The sequence below is a fragment of the Pleurodeles waltl genome, chromosome 5 (assembly GCF_031143425.1).
Source record: "Pleurodeles waltl isolate 20211129_DDA chromosome 5, aPleWal1.hap1.20221129, whole genome shotgun sequence".
NCBI classification, from domain to species: domain Eukaryota; kingdom Metazoa; phylum Chordata; class Amphibia; order Caudata; family Salamandridae; genus Pleurodeles; species Pleurodeles waltl.
The window spans coordinates 112016836-112037301 of record NC_090444.1 but is presented as its reverse complement, the minus strand read 5'-3'; the positions used below and the strand labels follow the sequence as shown (position 1 = coordinate 112037301).

General features: G+C 46.1%; 1 protein-coding gene across 1 annotated transcript in view; it reads right to left on the bottom strand.

Moving 5' to 3' along the window:
* The window catches only part of CHRNA2 (cholinergic receptor nicotinic alpha 2 subunit), a 142952-nt gene that overhangs the window by 10706 nt on the left and 111780 nt on the right, over window positions 1-20466 (bottom strand). Inside the window, exon 6 of the mRNA XM_069233733.1 lies at window positions 333-1446. Within this exon, the coding sequence (XP_069089834.1) occupies window positions 333-1446 (1114 nt within the window). The remainder of the gene's footprint in view (window positions 1-332; window positions 1447-20466) is intronic.

Sequence of the window (20466 nt, the reverse complement as noted above, 5' to 3'; positions counted from 1 at the left end):
TTATGTTATTCCCTAACTCCTGAACCAGAGTGGTCCAGATCTCTGAAACTGAGCGGCTGTTCCTGAGCATATATCCATATGGAGGCGCGCAGTAAAACAATGGTATGTTATGCAAGTGGGGAGAATCACTTGAATGTCTTCCATTTCTATTAGTAAGGACAGGGACGCGGACCCCAGTTTAATGAAGACTCACACTAGGTACATTTTACTGTGCCAATGTCTATGACACCACTTCTAAGTAAATTACCCATTTGTGAGCAGCATAATACACCTAGGCATATATCAAATAAGAATGTATAGGGAGAAGTCACAAATACTTTTCAAGAACTTACTGAGAAGTCAGCGTCTTCCGCTCTCAGGTGGTCTGCTATGTAATGCACCCCTTCCAGGGCTTTTAGGATGCTTGGTGACAGCAAGAGACTGGACTCTGTGGCTGCATTGTCCACTTTGTTCTGACGTTGTGTCTGGCTCTGGCTATGGCTGTGGCTGTGACTCTTGCTCTGCGTGTGACCTTGCGTGTGGCCCTGGCCGTGGCCCTGAGCTGCTCCAATAAGGCGGCTGCTGTCAAAACGATACTGCATGCTAGGGTTGTGGGAGCCCATCTGCCTCATATGGCAGGGATGGATCTCTGAGTCAGCTGCCCCCCACTTTGCATCCACATCAGTTTCCATCCAGCACTTGGAGGTGCTCAGCTTCAGCTCAGGTGGGTTATACTGGGTGACCACCGTCTCCTCCGTTGGAGCCGGCGGGCGTTTCATGAACAGCCACCGAGGGATAAAGTCAAGGAAGACAGTCCTAACCCAATGTGGCATCTTGTGTGTGTTGGGCGAGCGGTGGTGCACGTTGAGCACAAACACGGTGATGACGATGGAGAGTGTGACAAAGATCATGGTGAAGAGGAGGTACTCTCCAATCAGAGGAATCACCAGAGAGGTGGACGGGATAATCTCTGTGATGAGCAGGAGGAAGACCGTGAGGGAAAGGAGCACTGAGATGCAGAGGGTGATTTTCTCTCCGCAGTCAGATGGCAAGTAGAACACCAGGACAGTCAGGCAGGAGATGAGCAGGCACGGGATGATCAAGTTGATGGTGTAAAAGAGAGGCAGCCGTCGGATGATAAAGTAGTAGGTGATGTCCGGGTAGATCTCCGTGCAGCAGTCATACTTCTTGGTGTTGTAGGTGCCCACAGCATTGACAATGGCCCACTCGCCACTCTCCCAGTAGTCCTTTAAGTCCACGTTGCGCTCCATACTCTCCAAGTCAATCTTGGCCTTATCGTAGGTCCAGGAGCCAAACTTCATCTTACAGTTCTGCTGGTCGAAGGGGAAGAATGTCACATCGATGCTGCAGGAGCTCTTGTAGATGGCTGGTGGTACCCACTGTATCTTCCCCATGTGGAACAGGTGGGCCTTCGTCATGTGAGTCACTGCAAACTCACCGTCAGCACTGGGTGGAAAGAAAGGGCATCCATTATAATCTACAAATGAGCAAAGAGGATTCCCATGCAGGGGGGATTTAACATGACACATATTGAAATAGATGGCACACTTATATCACTTATCCATCTTAATTTATCAGTGACTTACAAATAGGTTCCTTTAAGTTTCAAACTTTTACCCAGGAAATACTGGAGCTTCAAGAGAGCGGACTGAGCACACGCTGTCTACTTTAGAGTACAGTTTTAAGTTTCGAAGTTTTACCCAGGACATACTAGAGCTTCAAGAGAGCAGACTGAGTATGCGCTGTCTGCTTTAGAGTACTAGAGCTTCAAGGGAGCAGACTGAGCATGCGCTGTCTGCTTTAGAGTACAGCTTTAAGTTTCGAAGTTTTACCCAGGAATTACTGGAGCTTCAAGGGAGCAGACTGAGCATGCACTGTGTGCTTCGCAGCAGTGGCTGCCGCATATGTCAAGGGAGGACTGGGGGGAGAAAGGGGGACGACGGAGGAAACAAGTTTAAAAAAAAAAAAAAAACACTTGCCGTTCCCGCTGCTCCGCCTGTCTCCCACCACCTCCGGCCGCCTTGCTCCCCAGCAATCCTGGTGCTGCTTACATGCTAAACATAGCATCAAAGCAGCGTCAGGATTGGTCTTAGCAGCTCGGACTGACGCTCACACACAAGCCAGGAGTCTGTGCTGTTTCTCCAGCCCGGCTGTGTATACAGCCAGGTTGGAGAAACATAAGTGTGCATGCGTGTTTGGCTGGTCTCAGGCGGCTGGCCAAACACACATGCGCACTTAGTGCACTCTCTCCCCCTCCCCCTTCCACTTCCCGTTGCCCAGCCCCAACCCTCCCTGTACACACTGATGGCTGAGCCAGTATATGAAAAATGATGAAAAATAAAACAATAGCAAGCTATCGTTTTATTTTTCATCTGCTGGCTCAGCCAGGGGGATGACACCCCTACGCCACTTCGGAAGTGCCACCCCTGCTGTTCGGAGTACAGCTGTTCAGCATGATTATGCCAGGAGGCAGCCATATTGTCAACACTGCAGAAGCAGGAGAACAAGTCAGCTGCATTTTTGGCACAAACACTTACATTGATACCATCCTTTCTGAATCGGTGACCACTACTCACAGGTGGTAATAGCCAGATTGTGACTGGTAAATCCATCAACTCTACTATGCCTCCAAAAGTGAGTTGTTTCAGTGTCCACACACAGTAGTCCACGTGTCCGGGAACAAGGGTAGAATTAGGACTAAGTAATGCTAAATGTTATTGGCAATGTGAACTGGCAGTGCAGGTGTAAGTATTATCGGACATTATGCCTGCCAGTGCCGGGGTCATTATTACTAGCAGTGATGCCTGGAAGTGCCATTATCAGTATTCTCAACACCGATATCTGGTAATTTTGGTGTCAGTATTACCAGTATTTACATCTGGTACTACCTGGGTCCATATTACCAGCACTGATGTCTGGCAGTACCTGTGTCAGTTTTATCAGCACTAATGTCCGGCAATGCTGGTGTCAGTATTATCAGCACTGTTGTCTGGCAGTGCTAGTGTCATTATTAGTAGCACTAATTTCTGGCGGTCCCGGTGTCGGTATTACCAGCACTGATCAGTTGTGGCTCCTCCGCAATGATGGAGCGTTGCCCCACCGGTTCAGAGCCAGCAGCAGAAAAATAAAATGATATTTTATTATCATTTTATTTTTTAGTTGGTGGCTGAGCCAGTGTGTGCAGGGAGGGGCGGGGCTAGGCCATGGGAGGGGAGAGGAGGAGTGGAGTGAGTGCACTTAAGTGCGCATGTCAGTTGGGCCGGCCGTCTTAGGCAAGCCAAGCAGACATGCGCACTTAGGTTTCACCAACCCAGTTGTATTTGACAGCCGTTTTGAAAAAACAGCACAGACTCCCTGTGCCTGAGCGAGTGGTAAATCAGCCCGCTCAGGCCAATCCATGCGCTGCTCTCATGCTTGATAATAGCATGAAAGCAGTGCGGGGATTGCACAGGGAGTCTCTGCAGCTGTCCTATGGACAGCTGGAACCAGGAAGTAGAGGAGCACGAGGTGGCCAACAGCAACAGGTGTTTTTTTTTTAATATACAAAAAAACTGAGCCCCGCGTGCTCCCCCGCACCTCCTCCACCTCCCCACTACTTTTAAATTGCGTCAGCCACCACTGGCACTGATGTCTGGCAGTGCTAATGTGAGTATTAGCGGCACTGATGTCTGGCAGTGCCGATGTCGGTATTGCCAGCACCGATGTCTGGCAGTGTCAAGGTCACTATTACTAGCAGTGATATCTGCCAGTGTCAGTGTCAGTATTATCAGCACTGATGTCTGGGAGTGCCAGTGACATTATTAGCAGCACTGATGTCTGGCAGTGCTGGTGTAAGTATTACCAGCACTGATGTCTGGCAGAGTCAGGGTCATTATTGCTAGCACTGATGTCTGGCAGTGTCGCTGTCACTATTGCCAGTACTGATGTTCGGCAGTGCCACCACTCATGTCTGCCACTGCCGGTGGCAGTATTACCAACACTGTTGTTGGCTATAGCTTGTGTCAATATTACCAGCACTGATGTCTGGCAGTGCTGCTGTCAGTATTAACTGCACTGTTGTCTGGCAGGGCTTGTGTCAGTATTAACTGCACTGATCTCTGGCATGGCTTGTGTCAGTATTACCTGCACTGATCTCTGGCATGGCTTGTGTCAATAGTACAAGCTCTAATGGATGGCAAGGCTGGTGACAGTGTTACTAGCACTGATGTCTGGCAGTGCCGGCGTCAGTATTACCAACACTAATGTCTGTCAGGGTCAGTATTACTGGCCCGGCTTGTGTCAGTATTACCTGCAGTGATTTCTGGCACTGCCAGTGTCATTATTAGCAGCACTGATGTCTGGCAGTGCTGCTGTCAGTATTAACTGCACTGATGTCTGGCAGGGCTTCTGTCAGTAGTACGAACTCTAATGGATGGCAGGGCCGGTGTCAGTGTTACTAGCACTGATGTCTGGCAGTGCCAGGGTCAGTATTACTACAACTGATGTCTGGCAGTGCTTGTGTCAGTATTACCTGCACTGACATTAATGCTGCTAACCTCCTGCAACCTCTGCTGGCCCTACTGGCCTTGTCTCATGACTGCTACAAGTTTGGCAGTAGAAACTACATCTCAGCCATTGCTCAACTCTAAATCAGGCCTCTGACAACTCCACAGACAGAGTGAGGAATATATTAATGCGAACGTGTGAATACAGCTGCTACCAGAGAAAGAATAACAGCAGGGGAATGCATCAACACTTACTAGGACCACAATGAAATCCTGGAAGAATGGTTATTCAGAGCAAACATGAAATTGGATACTGTATTTGTACTGCTAAAAATCCACACCATCTTTAAATTTACTTAATCCAATAAATAGTTCACCGCCTATACAGAGCCTTAAAGACGGTGCAATGTCAAAGCACATATTGTCCTTCAAGTTAAGAATGTGCGCATGCGCAGTAGCTGGCTTTCATGACGCAACGTTGCGGTATTGTACATCGGCGCAGTGTTTCTGATTTGAGTTTACGGTTTGGCAGTATACTTCATTGGTTGATTCATGCATCAATAGCACATCTTATTAAACAGAAGTCGGGTTCAAATTGGTCATTTGTGGACCTCCGGTTGCCCTGGAACTGAATAGAGCCTGCAGGTTCACACTCACTCCAGAGGGGAGAGTATGATGTGCCCCCTAATGGTAATGTCATGACAGTTCTCTCTCTCCAGCTCATAATAAGACGATGAGGGACCACAAGGCATGCAGTTGCCCTTTTGACACACTGTGGGGGGGGGGGGGTCAAACCATGGTCCACATGAAGCGGGTCTTCCCTTTGAGCAACAAATGGTAAATTGCAATTGCAAAGCAGCCAACTTATCAGCTCAATCTGTCAATTATAGGAGGGCGCCGACAGATGGTGCCCACCCACCCCAAGAGCTGAAACCCAGGTTGAAGGGATACTGAGCCAGCTGCTCCCATTGGATGATTTCAGAATCAAATGAATAGACAATACCAGCCATAGGTCATCTAGTGAAGCTCATCAGGGCATAGTCTTAGATGGAGACCCACTCAACATTATCTCGAAGGGTCCCCAAAGGGTAGAAAGTGAGTGGGTGGACATTCATCACAAAGAACACAATCAGGTTTAGTTCTATGGACATCAATTCACCGAAATGCCTTGGGTAGCGGAAGTGACATCACAGAGTTGGCCTCTTGTCCCATCTTCTGTAATCAACAACCTCTAGTGGTCCTGCTAGTGAGGAGCTGGGAATGGGCAATAGTTGGAAACTACCGATCACAGAGCTCCGGGTGCTTTGTTCACTTCCTCTTCCTGCTGCTGCCTTCAGGAACCGTGACAAAGGGTATGTGTGTGCAGTGCCAGTGGCATCAAATGTTTCCTGCCCTGGCTGCCTGGGTGACCGCAATGCTCAGTTTCTTGATCACAGCAGGCCATAGAGCAACGCTTCGGAATGACACAGAAATGACTAGGAAGGAAGGGCAGAAGTCAGGGGTACGCAGCATCCTTCCACAACCTTCACAGGTGGACCATGCCAAGAAGGGCCCCATTGAAATCTGCTGAACTCCGAGCTGCATCATTCAAAGCAACAATGTGTGGGCAGCGAGGGGACTTATCAGATTCCAGCTAAGCACAAAACAAAGGCCGGATTTAAGGGGCCATCAGTCCTCCTTTTTTCCAGTATCCTGGCTGGTAACTATTTGAAGCCTTACGGCTAGGTACAAAGGGAATGGAGGGGAACCAAAGGCACACAGGTTGTGTACTACTTCATAGATACTTATGAGATGCATGCTTTTGACTTTGTTAAGTATATGCCTGCACTGTAAGAATGTCAGCTGTGTTAGCCTGTCCGAGAACTAACACAAATAATTTAAATACCACTATTTTGTTTTATTTCTTTTATAGCACTACTCATCCCAATGCAGGGTGTCAGAGCACTTTACAACACACGTTCACATTATACATTGACAATAAATCTTTTAAGTGTGTCAATCAATTTCCATGAAGTGTTGCATAAAATAATGAGGGTTACAAGGTGTAGGAATTCAGGCCTCGAAAATTTGACTTCTACTGGACCACTAGCTATGGCAAGTCATTTTTTTATCAGGTTGATCTATTTTTAGGACCTACTCACCCTTTCTGGCAATTTGACAAAGAACAGGTGTTCTGTTCAGTCAAAGTGAAAAAGACACCATTAAATCTTGTTCTTGTTACACTTACTCTGTGTTCAGAGACAAAGGTCAAAAGTAAGTTTATCTTTTTTCATTCTGACTGCAGAGTTCCAGGATTTTGTAAGGTGACCTGTCTGACCTGCTATAAAACGTGTGAAATGAAAAGGCTGTGTGGGTTTTTCTACCACACAAATAACTAAGTCAACTGTACAAAGCTTTCAAAATACATGTCAGTAGCTGTGAAAGACCATTTTTTGTTCTTCAGTGTGATGAAAAAAATATTTATTAGGATGAAAACAAATAAGAACACTTTACTTAGTGATGTGTGAATGATAAATATGTTTGCTGAAACTCAATTTTCACAGATTATTAATACACTACATAGTTTTATCAGTAAAACTGCAAGTTAGTGAGAAGGTTTGTGGACATTTCTTCTAAATTTACTGTCTGTAAATGACAGTACGCTACCCCATCATGCTTTAGTGATATAGTTATTAAAAGAGAGTTTTTAAACATAGACTGGGGAATACTTCTGCCCTGATGACAATGCTATTAGTGAACTAAGACAAGTCACAGATCATGTGTAACCTGTATGAGGGCTACATTCTTATTATACATGGAGCAAACGTTTAGTCTAATTAATAAAACAAAAGAGATTTTTGCACAGCAGAAATGCTGAACTCACATATTTAAAGGTGCGCTCATAGGTTACAATGAAGGAAAAGGCCACTCTATAAAATAAAATATTTGCCTAGTATCACACAATTTGAGACCCATTTATTGGTCAAGTACGGTACAGCTAGGTTGAGTAGATTATTTAGGTTACTCGACCTGCAGGTGTAGTTACAATTTCATGATTTTACGAGGCCTGGAGCTACACGTCTTTCACAGCTGACTGTGCTGCATTAGAAGGAATAGAATTTATAAACTGCAAGTAACAGCTCTGTGATAAAAGAAGTAACCCGCTTATCCACCTACATTAAATAAAAATCTGTAATCTGTATGTAACACGATGTGCTTAGCAGGATACACATTACCCCGCTATGCTACTTTGATTTGAAACTGGGGCTAGAAAAAACACTGACCTCTCCAAGTACTGCATTAACCTCCAAAGTTGTCTCACCAGTATTGCTATTTTCAGAAATTTATTGTGCACAGGAATATCTGTGCAGCGGGTGCATTAGCCCCATAAGATACTTCAAGATGGGGACTTTACAACCGGTTGAGCAGAACAGAAGTACTGTCACATTTCTCCTCAATGCCAATTTATTTGTGTCGCAGTTTTGAAAAAATAAATGGATAGGTTGAATGCTAGATTTTGCATCAGGGTTGCTTCAATTTTTTGAGACAATCCGGCGCAAAATCTCATTTGTTAAATACAGCAATCTGCTTAAATGTATTCATGATAGACCTGCTAAACATATGTATAAGATCTTAAGATCTAATGTCTCTTCTTGCAATGTCACTTCCTGTGAGGTCATGGGTTGTGATGCCACTTCTTGTGATGTCACGTGACATGATGTTGTATGCCATGCCGTCACTTGCATACTACCTTAGTCACCCCACTTCTTTTTTAGAACTTGTGCCCTGTAGGAAGGTGACTACTCAGTGTTTTAAAAACTAAACTTGTTTAAGAAAGTACATACAGTAACTCATATTGATGATAGCCTAGGACATAACATGATGGACGTGTGCGGAGAAGACAACTGGATCATTAAAGTTTCTTTAGCTGCTTCACTGTCTACGTCACCGATTCTTCCCTAGGGGTACTGAATACACGTGGATCACTAGCGGGGTTTGAGTCGGGTCGCAGCACATCACATACACTGCGCCTTGAGTAGCAGTCTCTAGTACTTTGAACTTTTACCGTCTGCTGTACGTCTGCTCTGAATATCATGGTAGAAATGCCACATGGTGGGTTGCAACCAGAATCCTAGCTTCTGGTGAGAGACTTGTGGTCATCCGTCAAACAGTTACTGGAGTCTTTCTGGGTGTAGTGGTTTGATTTAGGGGTTAGGCATTAGGATTTCCCTGGTTTTCATTTTGCACATATCTAAACCAATGTCCAGAGACTCATATGTCTTAACTGGGTTCAGTAGAAACTATTTGTAGTTGCGCAACTGGTAATGTCCCTATATGCACTCAATTCGCCGACCAGATAATTTAGCACATTCATAAAACCCAGAATTTTGAAAAAACAAAGGCCCTGATTTAAGAAAGGTGGTGCTTCATGTCATGGAGCAACACTTTTCTTGCAGCTCATTGTGCCCCCCCTAAAGCCACCATGTGTGCACCATGGCACAGGTTACGGACAATAGCGTCATCATTTTTGATGCTACTGTTGTACTTTGCAGGATTTGTCACTAGTCCTGCAAAGTAATGAGAATCCCATAAAAAATGATGGTGTGCCACCTTTTAATGCCTGCTCTGTGCATGCGTTAAAAATGCAGCTAAAAAGGAGCAGTGGTATATTTCAAGGCACCATTTTTGTGGACCCCCTAAAGGGGGAACGCCCCCCTTGCATACATTATGAGTGGCGCAGGCATGATGTGGCACAAGGGTTTACAAAATGGCACAATATGTGCATTGCACCACTTTGTAAATCCGGCGTGGCGCTTTTGACACCCTGTCGTAAAAAAATGATTCTAATGTGGTGATAGCTGGCGCTGGGCCCTTCTTAAATTTGGGGCAAAGGGCGCGAGACAAATATATGCACTGCATGTACGGTAAGCATGTATAGCTTATTTAGTCTTAATTATACAAAATAGCCACTAGATGGCAGTAAAGGCTAAAGTCAAAGTTTAACAATCATTTACACAGTCACTTGTGTCACCAACTGTAAGTCCAGGCTTTACATTTTTTCCTTCTCCTAGTCATAATGCTATCATTATCCTCGTTTTTTCTCACCATAAATCTGTAATTGATTGGTGTTATTGGCCCTACAAATCTATTCTTTCAAAGGGGCAGATTTATTAATAATATGCGCCGGTACAATGTCACAAAATGTTCTACGCCAGCGCAAAGTGTCGCTAAATTATTTACTTTCCAGTGAAAAACTTTATTTGTGCAGGAAAGTAGCCTGTAAATGAAAGCAAAAAGTCACCTGCAGTACTTTAAATCAAGGGAGTGTCCAACGGGTGGCAGCTAGGCGTCCCGCCCTACCACCCATGGTTTTTGGTGCAAAGTGCTGTGTGCTAACGATGGTAGACAGAGCCTTAACTAAAACAATAATGCCTCCTTGAGGCAACTACTGTCAAGGAAAAATGGTTTTATTTCTCTTAACGTTTCAAAAATTGCACATGTGCTGCAGTGTACAGGGCACATGGAAGGTGGGAAAAGTTATAAATTATGTATAACCATATGCCCAGATTTAAGAGGGCCTATTGCCTCTTTGCGCCACATTAGCACCTTTTTTTTTACGCTAATGTGGCCCAAGGAGGCCTAAATCACTGCGCCAGATTTACAAAGTGGCGCAATGCATGCATTATGCCACTTTGCAACCCTTGGCGCCACATTATGCCTGTGCCAGGCATAATGTATGCAAAGGGGGCGTTCCCCCGCTAGGGGGACCGCAAAAATGGCACAAAGAAATCTAAAATATTTTGTGCTGCATTTTTTGTGGCATTTTTAACGCTTGCTCAGAGCAGGCGTTAAAAGGGGACACACCATTGGTTAGAATGAATCCCTATGTACTGTTTAGGGTTAGCACCTACATTTTGGCGCTAACCGTGAACAGTACATCAGTAGTATCAAAAATGTTGATGATATTGCCCCCTACCCGGTGCTATGGTGTTCTGTATTTTAAATACGGCGCACACATGGTGGTGGTAGTGGGGAGCTAAGCGGCGCAAGAAATGTGGCGCTGCACTTTTCTTAAATCTGCCCCACAGTATGTTGTACCCGAACAAAACCTATGCTAAACATCACAAATATGCCATCGCACTATAGTCAGGGCCACTGGACTTATGCTGCAGGGGAGATCCAAATTATGCAGCAAGGTGGACCAAATTATGTGGTAAGAAAAGGCAAACTATGCCGCATAACGTGGCACATTTTTGATAGTATTACTTTATTATTTAGCCATTTTCACACATCTTAATACTGTCTGGACAAAAGTCTCATCCCATTAGTACTGTTTTAACACCAAAATACAGAAATAAGCTACCAACATTGGCAAAGGCCTTCCACTGCGCGGCAATGCTTGTTGCTGCATTTTTTATACCTTTTAATTCGTTTGAGCTAGAAGAGGTTATGCAGCAGATGATGGATTATGTGGCATATGCAGCAAATCCACAATTATGTGGAAAATGCCACGGCCACAAAATTGCATAATTCCAGTGGCCCTGACTATAGTGCCGCAGTGAGTAAGGCACTAGGAGGCCTACTTGTGCACCAGCAAAAGGGAGAGAACAGGACAGTTGGCACAGCTTAATCCAGTGTCACTCTTGGCTCTCTTGAGCCTTTGCCTTCCAACTCCCCTGAGTATCTGAATTTTACTCACTGCTAGAAACACTCGCAGCAGCCTGGCTCTTTACACAGGCTGGTTACTGAGATGAGGAAATGGCTTCTGAGGCCTTCTTTCTTGGGTTTTCTATGGCCCAGACTGGTCTGCTCCTTCCCTGTGGTTAGGGTGACCAGACGTCCTGGATTTCCCCGGACAGTCCCGGTTTTAAGAGGATTGTCCCGGTGTCCCGACGCTTCTCCTAATTTTAAATAGATGTCCCGGTTTTTGGGAAAAAGCTCATATTATTAAATAAATGTCCCGATTTTTGGGACAAAGGTCAGATCATCTAGGGAAGCATAAGTTAAAGAGGCCTTTAAAGTATGCAATAATTAAAGTAATTTATGTTACTGTCAGGCAACACAGTCCCCTGTCTGCTCCCTGCAGAGCGACGAGTGGGGAGCAGAGAGAGGTGGGTGGGGGCGGGTTGGGGGTGCAGGGTGGGAGGTGAAGCCATAGCTAATTTTATTTATGTACTCCTGTACATGTGTGTGTGTATATGTGTCTGTGTTTATATATATATATGTATGTGTGTGTGCGTGTGTGTGTGTATAGACACACACACACACACACACACACACATGTGTAGGCACACATTCACAAAGTGTTGGACTTTTTGCCTTACGCAGGGTCATCCCCAGTCTTTTTGCCTCCTTCCTCCTGGTTTTTCTGACCTCTCGCTGTTGGCTCTAGGACTCTGAGCACTTTATCACTGCTGACCAGTGCTAAAGTGCAGGTGCTCTCCCATTTAAAGTTGGTATGATTGGTTTATACCTAATTGGCATATTTAATTTACCTATAAGTCCCTTGTACAGTGGTATCTCTATGCCCAGGGCCTGTAAATTAAATACTACTAGTGGGCCTGCAGCGCTGCTTGCGCCACCCACTGAAGTAGACTTTCAAACCTGTCTCAGGCCTGCTAGCGCAGGGCCTGTGTGCGCAGTTTTCTGCCACAGGGACCTGGCATCTAAACTTACTTGCCAGGCCCAGAACTCCCCTTTTACTACATGTAAGTCACCCCTAAGGTACGCCCTAGCGAGCCCTATGGGCAGGGTGCCATGTATGTAGAAAGGCAGGACATGTGCCATATTGCATGGCCTGTCCTGGTAGTGAAAAACAGCCTAACTTGGTGTCTCACTGCTGTGAGTGCTGCCTTCTCATAGGATTGCATTAGAAATGCCCTGCCTTATGTGTAAAGGGTATTGTCTGATTTATGAGGGGTAGCGTAGGCATGTTTGGTATGGTTGTGATGGTGATAATAAATACTGCTTACTGGTGTGGGTGTATTTTTTATTACTATCACAGAAATGCCACTTCTAGAAAGTGCGCATTTATCTGTGCTTATGACTCTGGTGTTTTGCAGCTTGACTCCAATCCACGTCTGGGCAGAGTGACAGTTGGACTTTGTGCATACTTTTCAGACAGCCTGTACACAGGGAGGGTGGAGGTGTCACAGAGGTGCATCTGCATACTGAATAGTCTTCCTGGGCTGAGAGAAGGGAGAGGCGGGGCACACCTGCATTTGTAAAGACTGTGCCCTGGCCTCACACAATAGGGTTGTTAACCCCCCACTGATGTTTGGAGCCTGTGCTGAAAGGAGAGAGGGGGCACTCCTAGAACCAGTTGTAACTGGCTGGAACTTCCTCTCCCTACCATGGTAAAACACTGTAAGAACTGACTATAAGTACAGGGGAATTTTCCCCACAATTTGGAGACGTTTTGAACTTACCTGGAACTGGACACAGACTACTGGAAGGACTCACCAGAAACCGCCATGGACTGCTGCTGCTGTGCTGACCTGTGACCTGCTTGGTCACTGAGAAGGACTTGCCACACGCTGCACCCCCTTTCTGCTGGCCTGTTGATGGGCCCTCCATCTGTGGGCCTTTCCTATGGACTTTGTCCCCCAGGAGCAGGGTGCTGTGGCCCCTGACCCCTGTCGCCTTGTGAAGCACGGAGGAGTGCTTCAACACTGCCAAAATTAGCGCTTTGGAGAAAGCGCTACACCTTTAACTTATTAAAAACACTCCTCCCTTAAGGATTTCCCTGACCTGGGCCCCCCTCGTGAGGGCCGGTGGAGGCCTAGGGGGGCCCCCAGTAATCACGGTCCCCAGAGGGGCCCATCAATTATACAGGGGAGGTGCGTGCCGCCCTCCTCTCCTCAAGGGATGCCAGAGGCCCCCGTTTTGCGCAGAGGAGCGCCGGGGGCCCCATTGTTCGTCTTTTAGGCACTGGAGGTGCCTTCATCAACTCCGGTACTGTTTGCAGAGACAACATATCTCAGAAGTTCTTTCTACAGACTTTAGTGGATTGATATATTGCCTACCTGTTTTTGATGTGTGATGATGTTTTTACATGTATGGGCAAATGTTCCTTTTATGGGCATGACTTGCTAATATGTTTCCCTAACTTGCCATATGTTTTCTAATGTTCCTACTATGGGTGTTTTATGATATTCTTATGACAAGTGTTCTAATGTGATAACGTGTTTCCTGACTACTGCTTATGTTGCAGAATACTAAGTAACCTGTGTGTTATGTGTGACTACTGCTAGTTTGCAGAGTAACTAATGTGTAACGTTCTGACAACTGCTAAGGTAGCAGGATAGCACTGATATGTGATGTTTGGTCTGATAATTGCGTTGTGTACAGTATATTTTCATATAATCTGGTGTTGTGTTTCCTTTGTGGTGGGTATATTGTGTCACATGTGTTGTGTGTGTTGTGCAAACGCTTTACACATTGCCTCCGGGTTAAGCCTGACTGCTCGTGCCAAGCTACCAAGGGGGTGAGCAGGGGTTATTTTGGACGTGTAACTCCCTTGCCCTGACTAGAGTGGGTAAGTTCTGCCTGGCTGAGGTGCATACCCTAGCCAACCAGAAACCCCATTTCTAACACAAAGCTACGCAAAAAAACGGGAGAGGCCAGATAAAGTGACAGTAATGTCTTTAGTCCTTCTTTTATGTCTGACCTGTCCCAGTTTTTGCTCCTCAAAATCTGGTCACCCTACCTGTGGTAGGGCCAAATCTGTCCTTCCTCTCCTCCTACGTTAGTCCTCTTCCTTCTGTGGCAGCCACTGCCTTTGTTACCACAAGCATCATGTCACTCAGAAGAAACACAAAACTTTCTCATGTATTTCCTAAAAGCCCTTCCGCCCTTGGGGCGTTACATCATGTACGGAGCAGTTGAGGGTAAAGTGTGGTAGGCCGTCTACTACTTCACTGTTACAAAAGCAGCTTTGGTGGTTTCCTTGCCCTCAGCTGCAACTGAGGGTGTTTTCCCTCCCCCTCCCCCGCCCCTAGGCAGCATCACCCACATAAGGAAAATATGCTTTGTTTTTCCTCAAGGGTAGCATTGTTCCCATTTCCAACACTCTCCCTAAGTAATCGTGGTATTCGTAGGATTGTCTGTGGAATCTGTGAGGCTTGGCAAGGGAACATAGCTTACAGATTCCACTTCATTGGGGAACGCCTGGGAAATACCAGTGGTACCCCATGCTGCTGCCCATGCACTCTGTTGCAGAATTCCAGGCCCAGATTTACTACAGCTTTGCCTCGCAAGAATATTTACTTTCCAGCACAGAAGAGAGTTTGCACTGTAAAGGTTCATTTTTCTCAATGAAAATAACTCTTTACACTGCTTGGTTCAGATTTGCATCAAGAGCGGGTTTCTTGGGCGTTACAGTGCAAACACCCATAGTTTTGTACGTAAAGACTGATCTACTAAGATGCTCAGACTGCGTTTTGTGTAAAAAATAGTGCCTCTTGAAGAAGGCGCTAATGGAGAGGTGTTTTATTGTAGTCTACTGCACACATCCAATGTGTGGATTGCTTTACAATTTGTCTAGGTTTAGGACTTTGTACTGGAAACGTAGGCCCATATTTATACTTTTTTAGCGCCGCATTTGCGCTGCTTTTTGACGCAAAAACGGTGCAAACTTACAAAATACAATTGTATTTTGCAAGTTTATGCCGCTTTTGCGTAAAAAATTATGCAAATACGGCGCTAAAAAAGTATAAATATGGGCCCTAATGCTAATCACCACGCACACTGGTGTGCACACGGCGCTAAGGTTGTATGTGGCGCTATCCGGCCTGCTTGTTCACAAACACAGGGATGAGAGCAGCAGCAGACCATTTTTAATAAATATGGCTCTGCGTTGCTTTCTTCACCTTGTGCAACGCATCAATGTTGGGTGCTACAATGCGCAAAAAAAAAATCCGTCTGCCCCCTACTGTTCCCCGATGGCTACTCGTCTGCACAAAGTGTGATCTGCACTATTTGATCCTGCAGGGCTGTAGGGAGAGCCGGTACATCTGCAGGGAGAGCAGGAACATCTGCATGGAGAGCAGTAACATCTGCAGGGTTGCAGGGAGAGCAGGAACATCTGCAGGGCTGCAGGGAGAGCAGGAACATCTGCAGGGAGAGCAGGAAGATCTGCAGGGCTGTAGTGAGAGCAGGTGCATCTGCAGGGAGAGCAGGAACATCTGCAGGGTTGCAGGGAGAGCAGAAACATCTGCAGGGCTGCAGGGAGAGCAGGGAAATCTGCAGGGAGAGCAGGAACATCTGCAGGGCTGCAGGGAGAGCAGGAACATCTGCAGGAAGATCTGCAGGGCTGTAGGGAGAGCAGGAACATCTGCAGGGCTGCAGGGAGAGCAGGGACATCTGCAGGGAGAGCAGGAACATCTGCAGGGCTGCAGGGAGAGGAGGAACATCTGCAGGAAGAGCAGGAAGATCTGCAGGGCTGTAGGGAGAGCAGGTGCATCTGCAGGGAGAGCAGGAAGATCTGCAGGGCTGCAGAGATAGCAGGTACATCTGCAGGGAGAGCAGGAACATCCGCTGATGTCCACCTTCTCAACACCACTGGCCCGCCACAGCAGACCACCTCTAAAGTCGAGGGCGATTACTGCTGGCAGCCATGGTGGGGAGCTTTTGATTGCAGAAAGCCTGCATGCATGCTGTTCCTGAAATCAACCAGCAGGTTGACAAATGCAAGTAATAACAAGAGAAAAAAATGTAATCTCTATATGTAGTAGACAAATTACAATGCTTAGGCAGATCACAAGATAGAGATGTAGGTATAAGACTAGTCACCAGTTAAGGTGGAGTAACACACCACATACTAGAATTTAAAGTAGAAATGACACCATAGACAAGGAAGACAAGTTAAGCAAGGAGCCCAGTAATACGCAGCAGCATGCAAGTAGCCGGACAGATCAGGGCACATTGCAAAGTATAAACACTCACAGTGCTCTTGGACAATGTGCAGCGACTATATAATGTTGCAGAATCTGTACACGTGGACATGTAGCCCTTAATTTGATATTGACTTTGAAAGGGGCAGCACTGTGTTTTAGTCCCATCTTCTTCAGATGGTTATACAGTCAGATGGTTCCAGGCTCTCGGTGGTCGCTCTACTAGAGCCCAGGAGACAGCAGGGATGACTCATATCTTTGATCATAATTAGGAGACACACAAATATATATGTCAGAAGCCTGCCTTCGGTCCACGCTCTCGGGGGACGAGAGCCTCTCCGGCCCAGCGCCATCAGCTTTGCCCTTCTCCTGAGACCGGAGACAGTGATGGGAACCAACTGTGACATCTGCAGCCCCTGGGCCATGTCTTGTGAGCCATGGGGTGAGCATGCCATCCATGGAGCGAGGAGGGGCTGCCTCCCGCTCATGGAGCACGTCTTCAAGGAATGCCCCAGTACTTTGAGGAAATGATGCCAGCCCAGAGATCGCCTTTGTGTGGAGGGAACCGGTCCCTGCAACATGTCTAATAATGTGCCAAGGATGAGCCTCCCTTGGGTAGGACACAATCAGGGATGTAGCTTCCTTTGGTGCAGCAGGTGCAGGGGCACCGGGGCCTTGGGGCCTGATGGGCCCACTGAACCCTAACAATTGCTCTATTTTCTAATTCAGACAGCAGCCAGAGGGCCCGTTTCCTTCCTAGCACCAGGGCCCATGACACACTGGCTACACTGCTGGACGCAATAGGATAATGTGGAGGGCTTTACATTGTTGTGGGGAAAGGGCACTTACTATGAGTGACCCAGTAACTAGTAATTTCAGGGCAAGGGATTGCATGGGTTTGGGGAATAGTGTGCAGAAAATTGTGTTTCCACTCTGATTCCCGCATATTTTCAACTTCAATTTCACAATGAGGCTTTGCTTTTCCTTTCAGCAGCTGAAATGTTCATGTGAAAAAACATAATTATAAATATGGCAGGCCCGGTAGTTCCAGTTACTCCGCCCACTGGACGTTACTGGCCACTCCTAATGAGAGCCAACAAAGAGCTAAGAGAACAGTGGGCGCTCTTTTAGGACACCAGGGGGCGTGTTCACGAGCCCCCCGCGCCGCCTGTGTGTCACTTTTTGTGATGGCCCGGCGGCGCACTGTGCAGACCCTTATCTATAAAGCCATGCAAAGCACTTTGTGTGTCTTTTCATGGCCTCGTAGTTATGATGTAAGGCAACGCAGCACAAATCACTGCGTTGCCTTACACTGCGACAGGGAGGCGGACCATAGACGCTGCGGTGGGTGTTCCCACGCAACATCCATGGGTTTTGATGCATTCCCAGATCTACAAGAATCTGCAAAACTGGGAATGCGTCAAAACTGTATGCTTTCCAGGGCAGGCGCAATGAGGATAAATATCTTAATTTCTCTTTGTAATGCAGCACACATCGAAAGACAAAAATGCATCTCCGTATTGTTTTTGTGCACAAAAATAATACTGCTGACAACTCAGACTGCCTTGCACCATGCTGCAAGGTTGTGTGCGTTGGCAGCAAGTTTTGCGCCAGCACAGGGAGACAGGGCAGGAATGCACGAATCTTGTAAATACAGTGTATTTCTGTCCTTTCCCTGTGGCGCAGGGCAGCGCATCAAGGTCACTTGTTGCGCTGCCCTGTGCCACGGGGCTTGTAAATATGCCCCCTGGATTCCAGTCCTGAGTTTTCATTTAACACCAGGTGATCTCCGTCCATATAAATGAAGTGGGTGAAAAGTTAGGGTGCCAAAATATGTGGAGTACATAATTCAGGGATAAACTAGCTTAAATATATATATATATATATATATATATATATATATATATATATATATATATATATATATATATATTTAATGGCTTCGTTCGTACGGAGTGCCAGCTGCTGCAGCTAACTTTTTACACAATAACAATTTGTTTAAAAAAAACAGAACCAAAAAAATGTAGCTTTATTGATCCTGCTAGCCACAGGATTTGATAATCCAGAGAGCAAGGGCCAATCATCTGCAAGGATTGGACCTCGAGTAGTTCATGGATAGTAAACTCTGCTGAGCAGCAGGGAGCATGACTTGAAAACGTGATCAATCGCACCAATGGCATCGTTGGACACACACACCGTTATTGAACGACAGGTGACTACAGTTAACTAAGCCGAGGCAGAGAGAACAAGGCAGTGGGATGAGAGGATCTGAACTGAGGCACAATTACAAGAAGACAGGCCCTACTACCCAGTGACTGCATTCCAAGTAATACCTTTCAATGTCCCTCAACAATGGCCTAGGCCTTAAGTAAAGGCTGGACTGTTAGACCTTCTGAAAATCTAAAATTAGTCTAGCATAAATGGAGTGTTGCCTCAATGGCCTGTGAGAAACTGAACGTCGGTTGCAGCTTTCATCAACATTAACAGGTCCTTCTCTTTGTGGTGTCAAACCCCAACTGAAAGTAGCATGCCTCCATCAGGCGTGTTCTGCCTGCATCAAAGGTAGCATCCCTCCACCTGGTCGGATTTGCCTTTGAGGTAACCCAGCAGTGACTTATGGAATAGTACGACAGATCAGTGTGATGTCTGGTATTTTAGCAGTTTGCTGGACTGTTTTATGGTCTGCTAGGCTCGTTTTTACTATTAATTTCCCTGACAGTACCACAAACATTGCCTGCAGAACAGTCAAATTCATGTTGTCTCCCATACCTTGCAAAATACCCATACATCGTGCCTTTACAAGTTCAAAACCGGTCTGATTTGCAAATGTGGGCCACTTTTATAGCTATCTGGTTTACTAATAGGGGTCACTTTTATTTTGGTGCCCAGGTTTTTTTTTTTTCATCTCGGTCCAACCCTGTACCTCCATTGAACGAGGCATCGCTGTTAAAAGTGGGGTACATCATTCCAGAGCATTCTGAAGTAGGTTGCCTTATCCAACCCAGATGTCTCTGATTATGCCAAATTTACAGGTGCTAGGCACTGCTTAATTTGTGCAGGTGGTCGCTGGTGGGGGCCACTGGCACTAATTTTTGGGGAGAAAAACAAACGCAGGTGAAAGAAGGAGGACGAGAAAGATGAAGAGCCATTACAAAGGGAGAATGCAAGAGTGAGATAAAGGGACAGGAAGTGTCTGATAGTGGATTAAAGAGGCATGAGGTGGATTCAAGGCACTACAGCCTTTGTATCCATCATTTAATACAACCAGCCGTGGGCTTCTGAGCCGGAACATGGGCACCAGCACTTGTTCTTTCACAAATTAAGCTCTGGGTTTAGGCCTCAGATAGCTGAGCCCTTGCACTGGGCTTAAATTTCAGGCCTCGGACAGCAGAGCTGTCTCCCAAGTCACACCGATCTGGCAATCTGAAGACTTAAAAAATACATCTTTCACTTAGGTTACATTTCTACTATCCCATGATTGATTAAACATATCATACCGTGTGACAAGCTCAGGATCACTCCAAGTACGATCAAGGAGCTGGGACCTCATCACTTGAATCCCATCCCCTTTGGTTCTTATTGGCCGCTCACTCTACCCACTCCCTGGTGTCTGAAGTGTTCAGAGTGCACTTTGTTTTTTTTTTCTATTCCTTGTTTTAATTCAGTCCTGCATCAAGTCTGGTCTCTGCACTGTGAATTACCACTAATGGTTCACGTATGCCCATGTTGTATTAAGAGGCCTGAACACACAAATAGTGCACGTACTTTTGCTGTATTTATCTGGTGTTTTTTCCATTGGTTTAATACCTGTGTAAACAAACTTTGCACAAATGTATTGTGTGCCCTTTTGAAACACTGATTTGCACCTAGATTTATCACCAGTAACCCTGGTGATAGCGCTGGAGCGAGCACAATGTTTGCTCTTTTTAGGGTTGAGCCTGCGCTAGCATGCGCTTGCACATGCGTATCGCTTGCAAGATGCTTTAGTAGTTAGAAAAGGGCTCGGAGCCCCATCCATGTCATGTCAGTGTCTTTCATTGATTCGTGGACTTGCCTTCTAAAATCTGCTTGCTTTCATTAGTGAAAGGCATGCATACGTCATGCCTTTT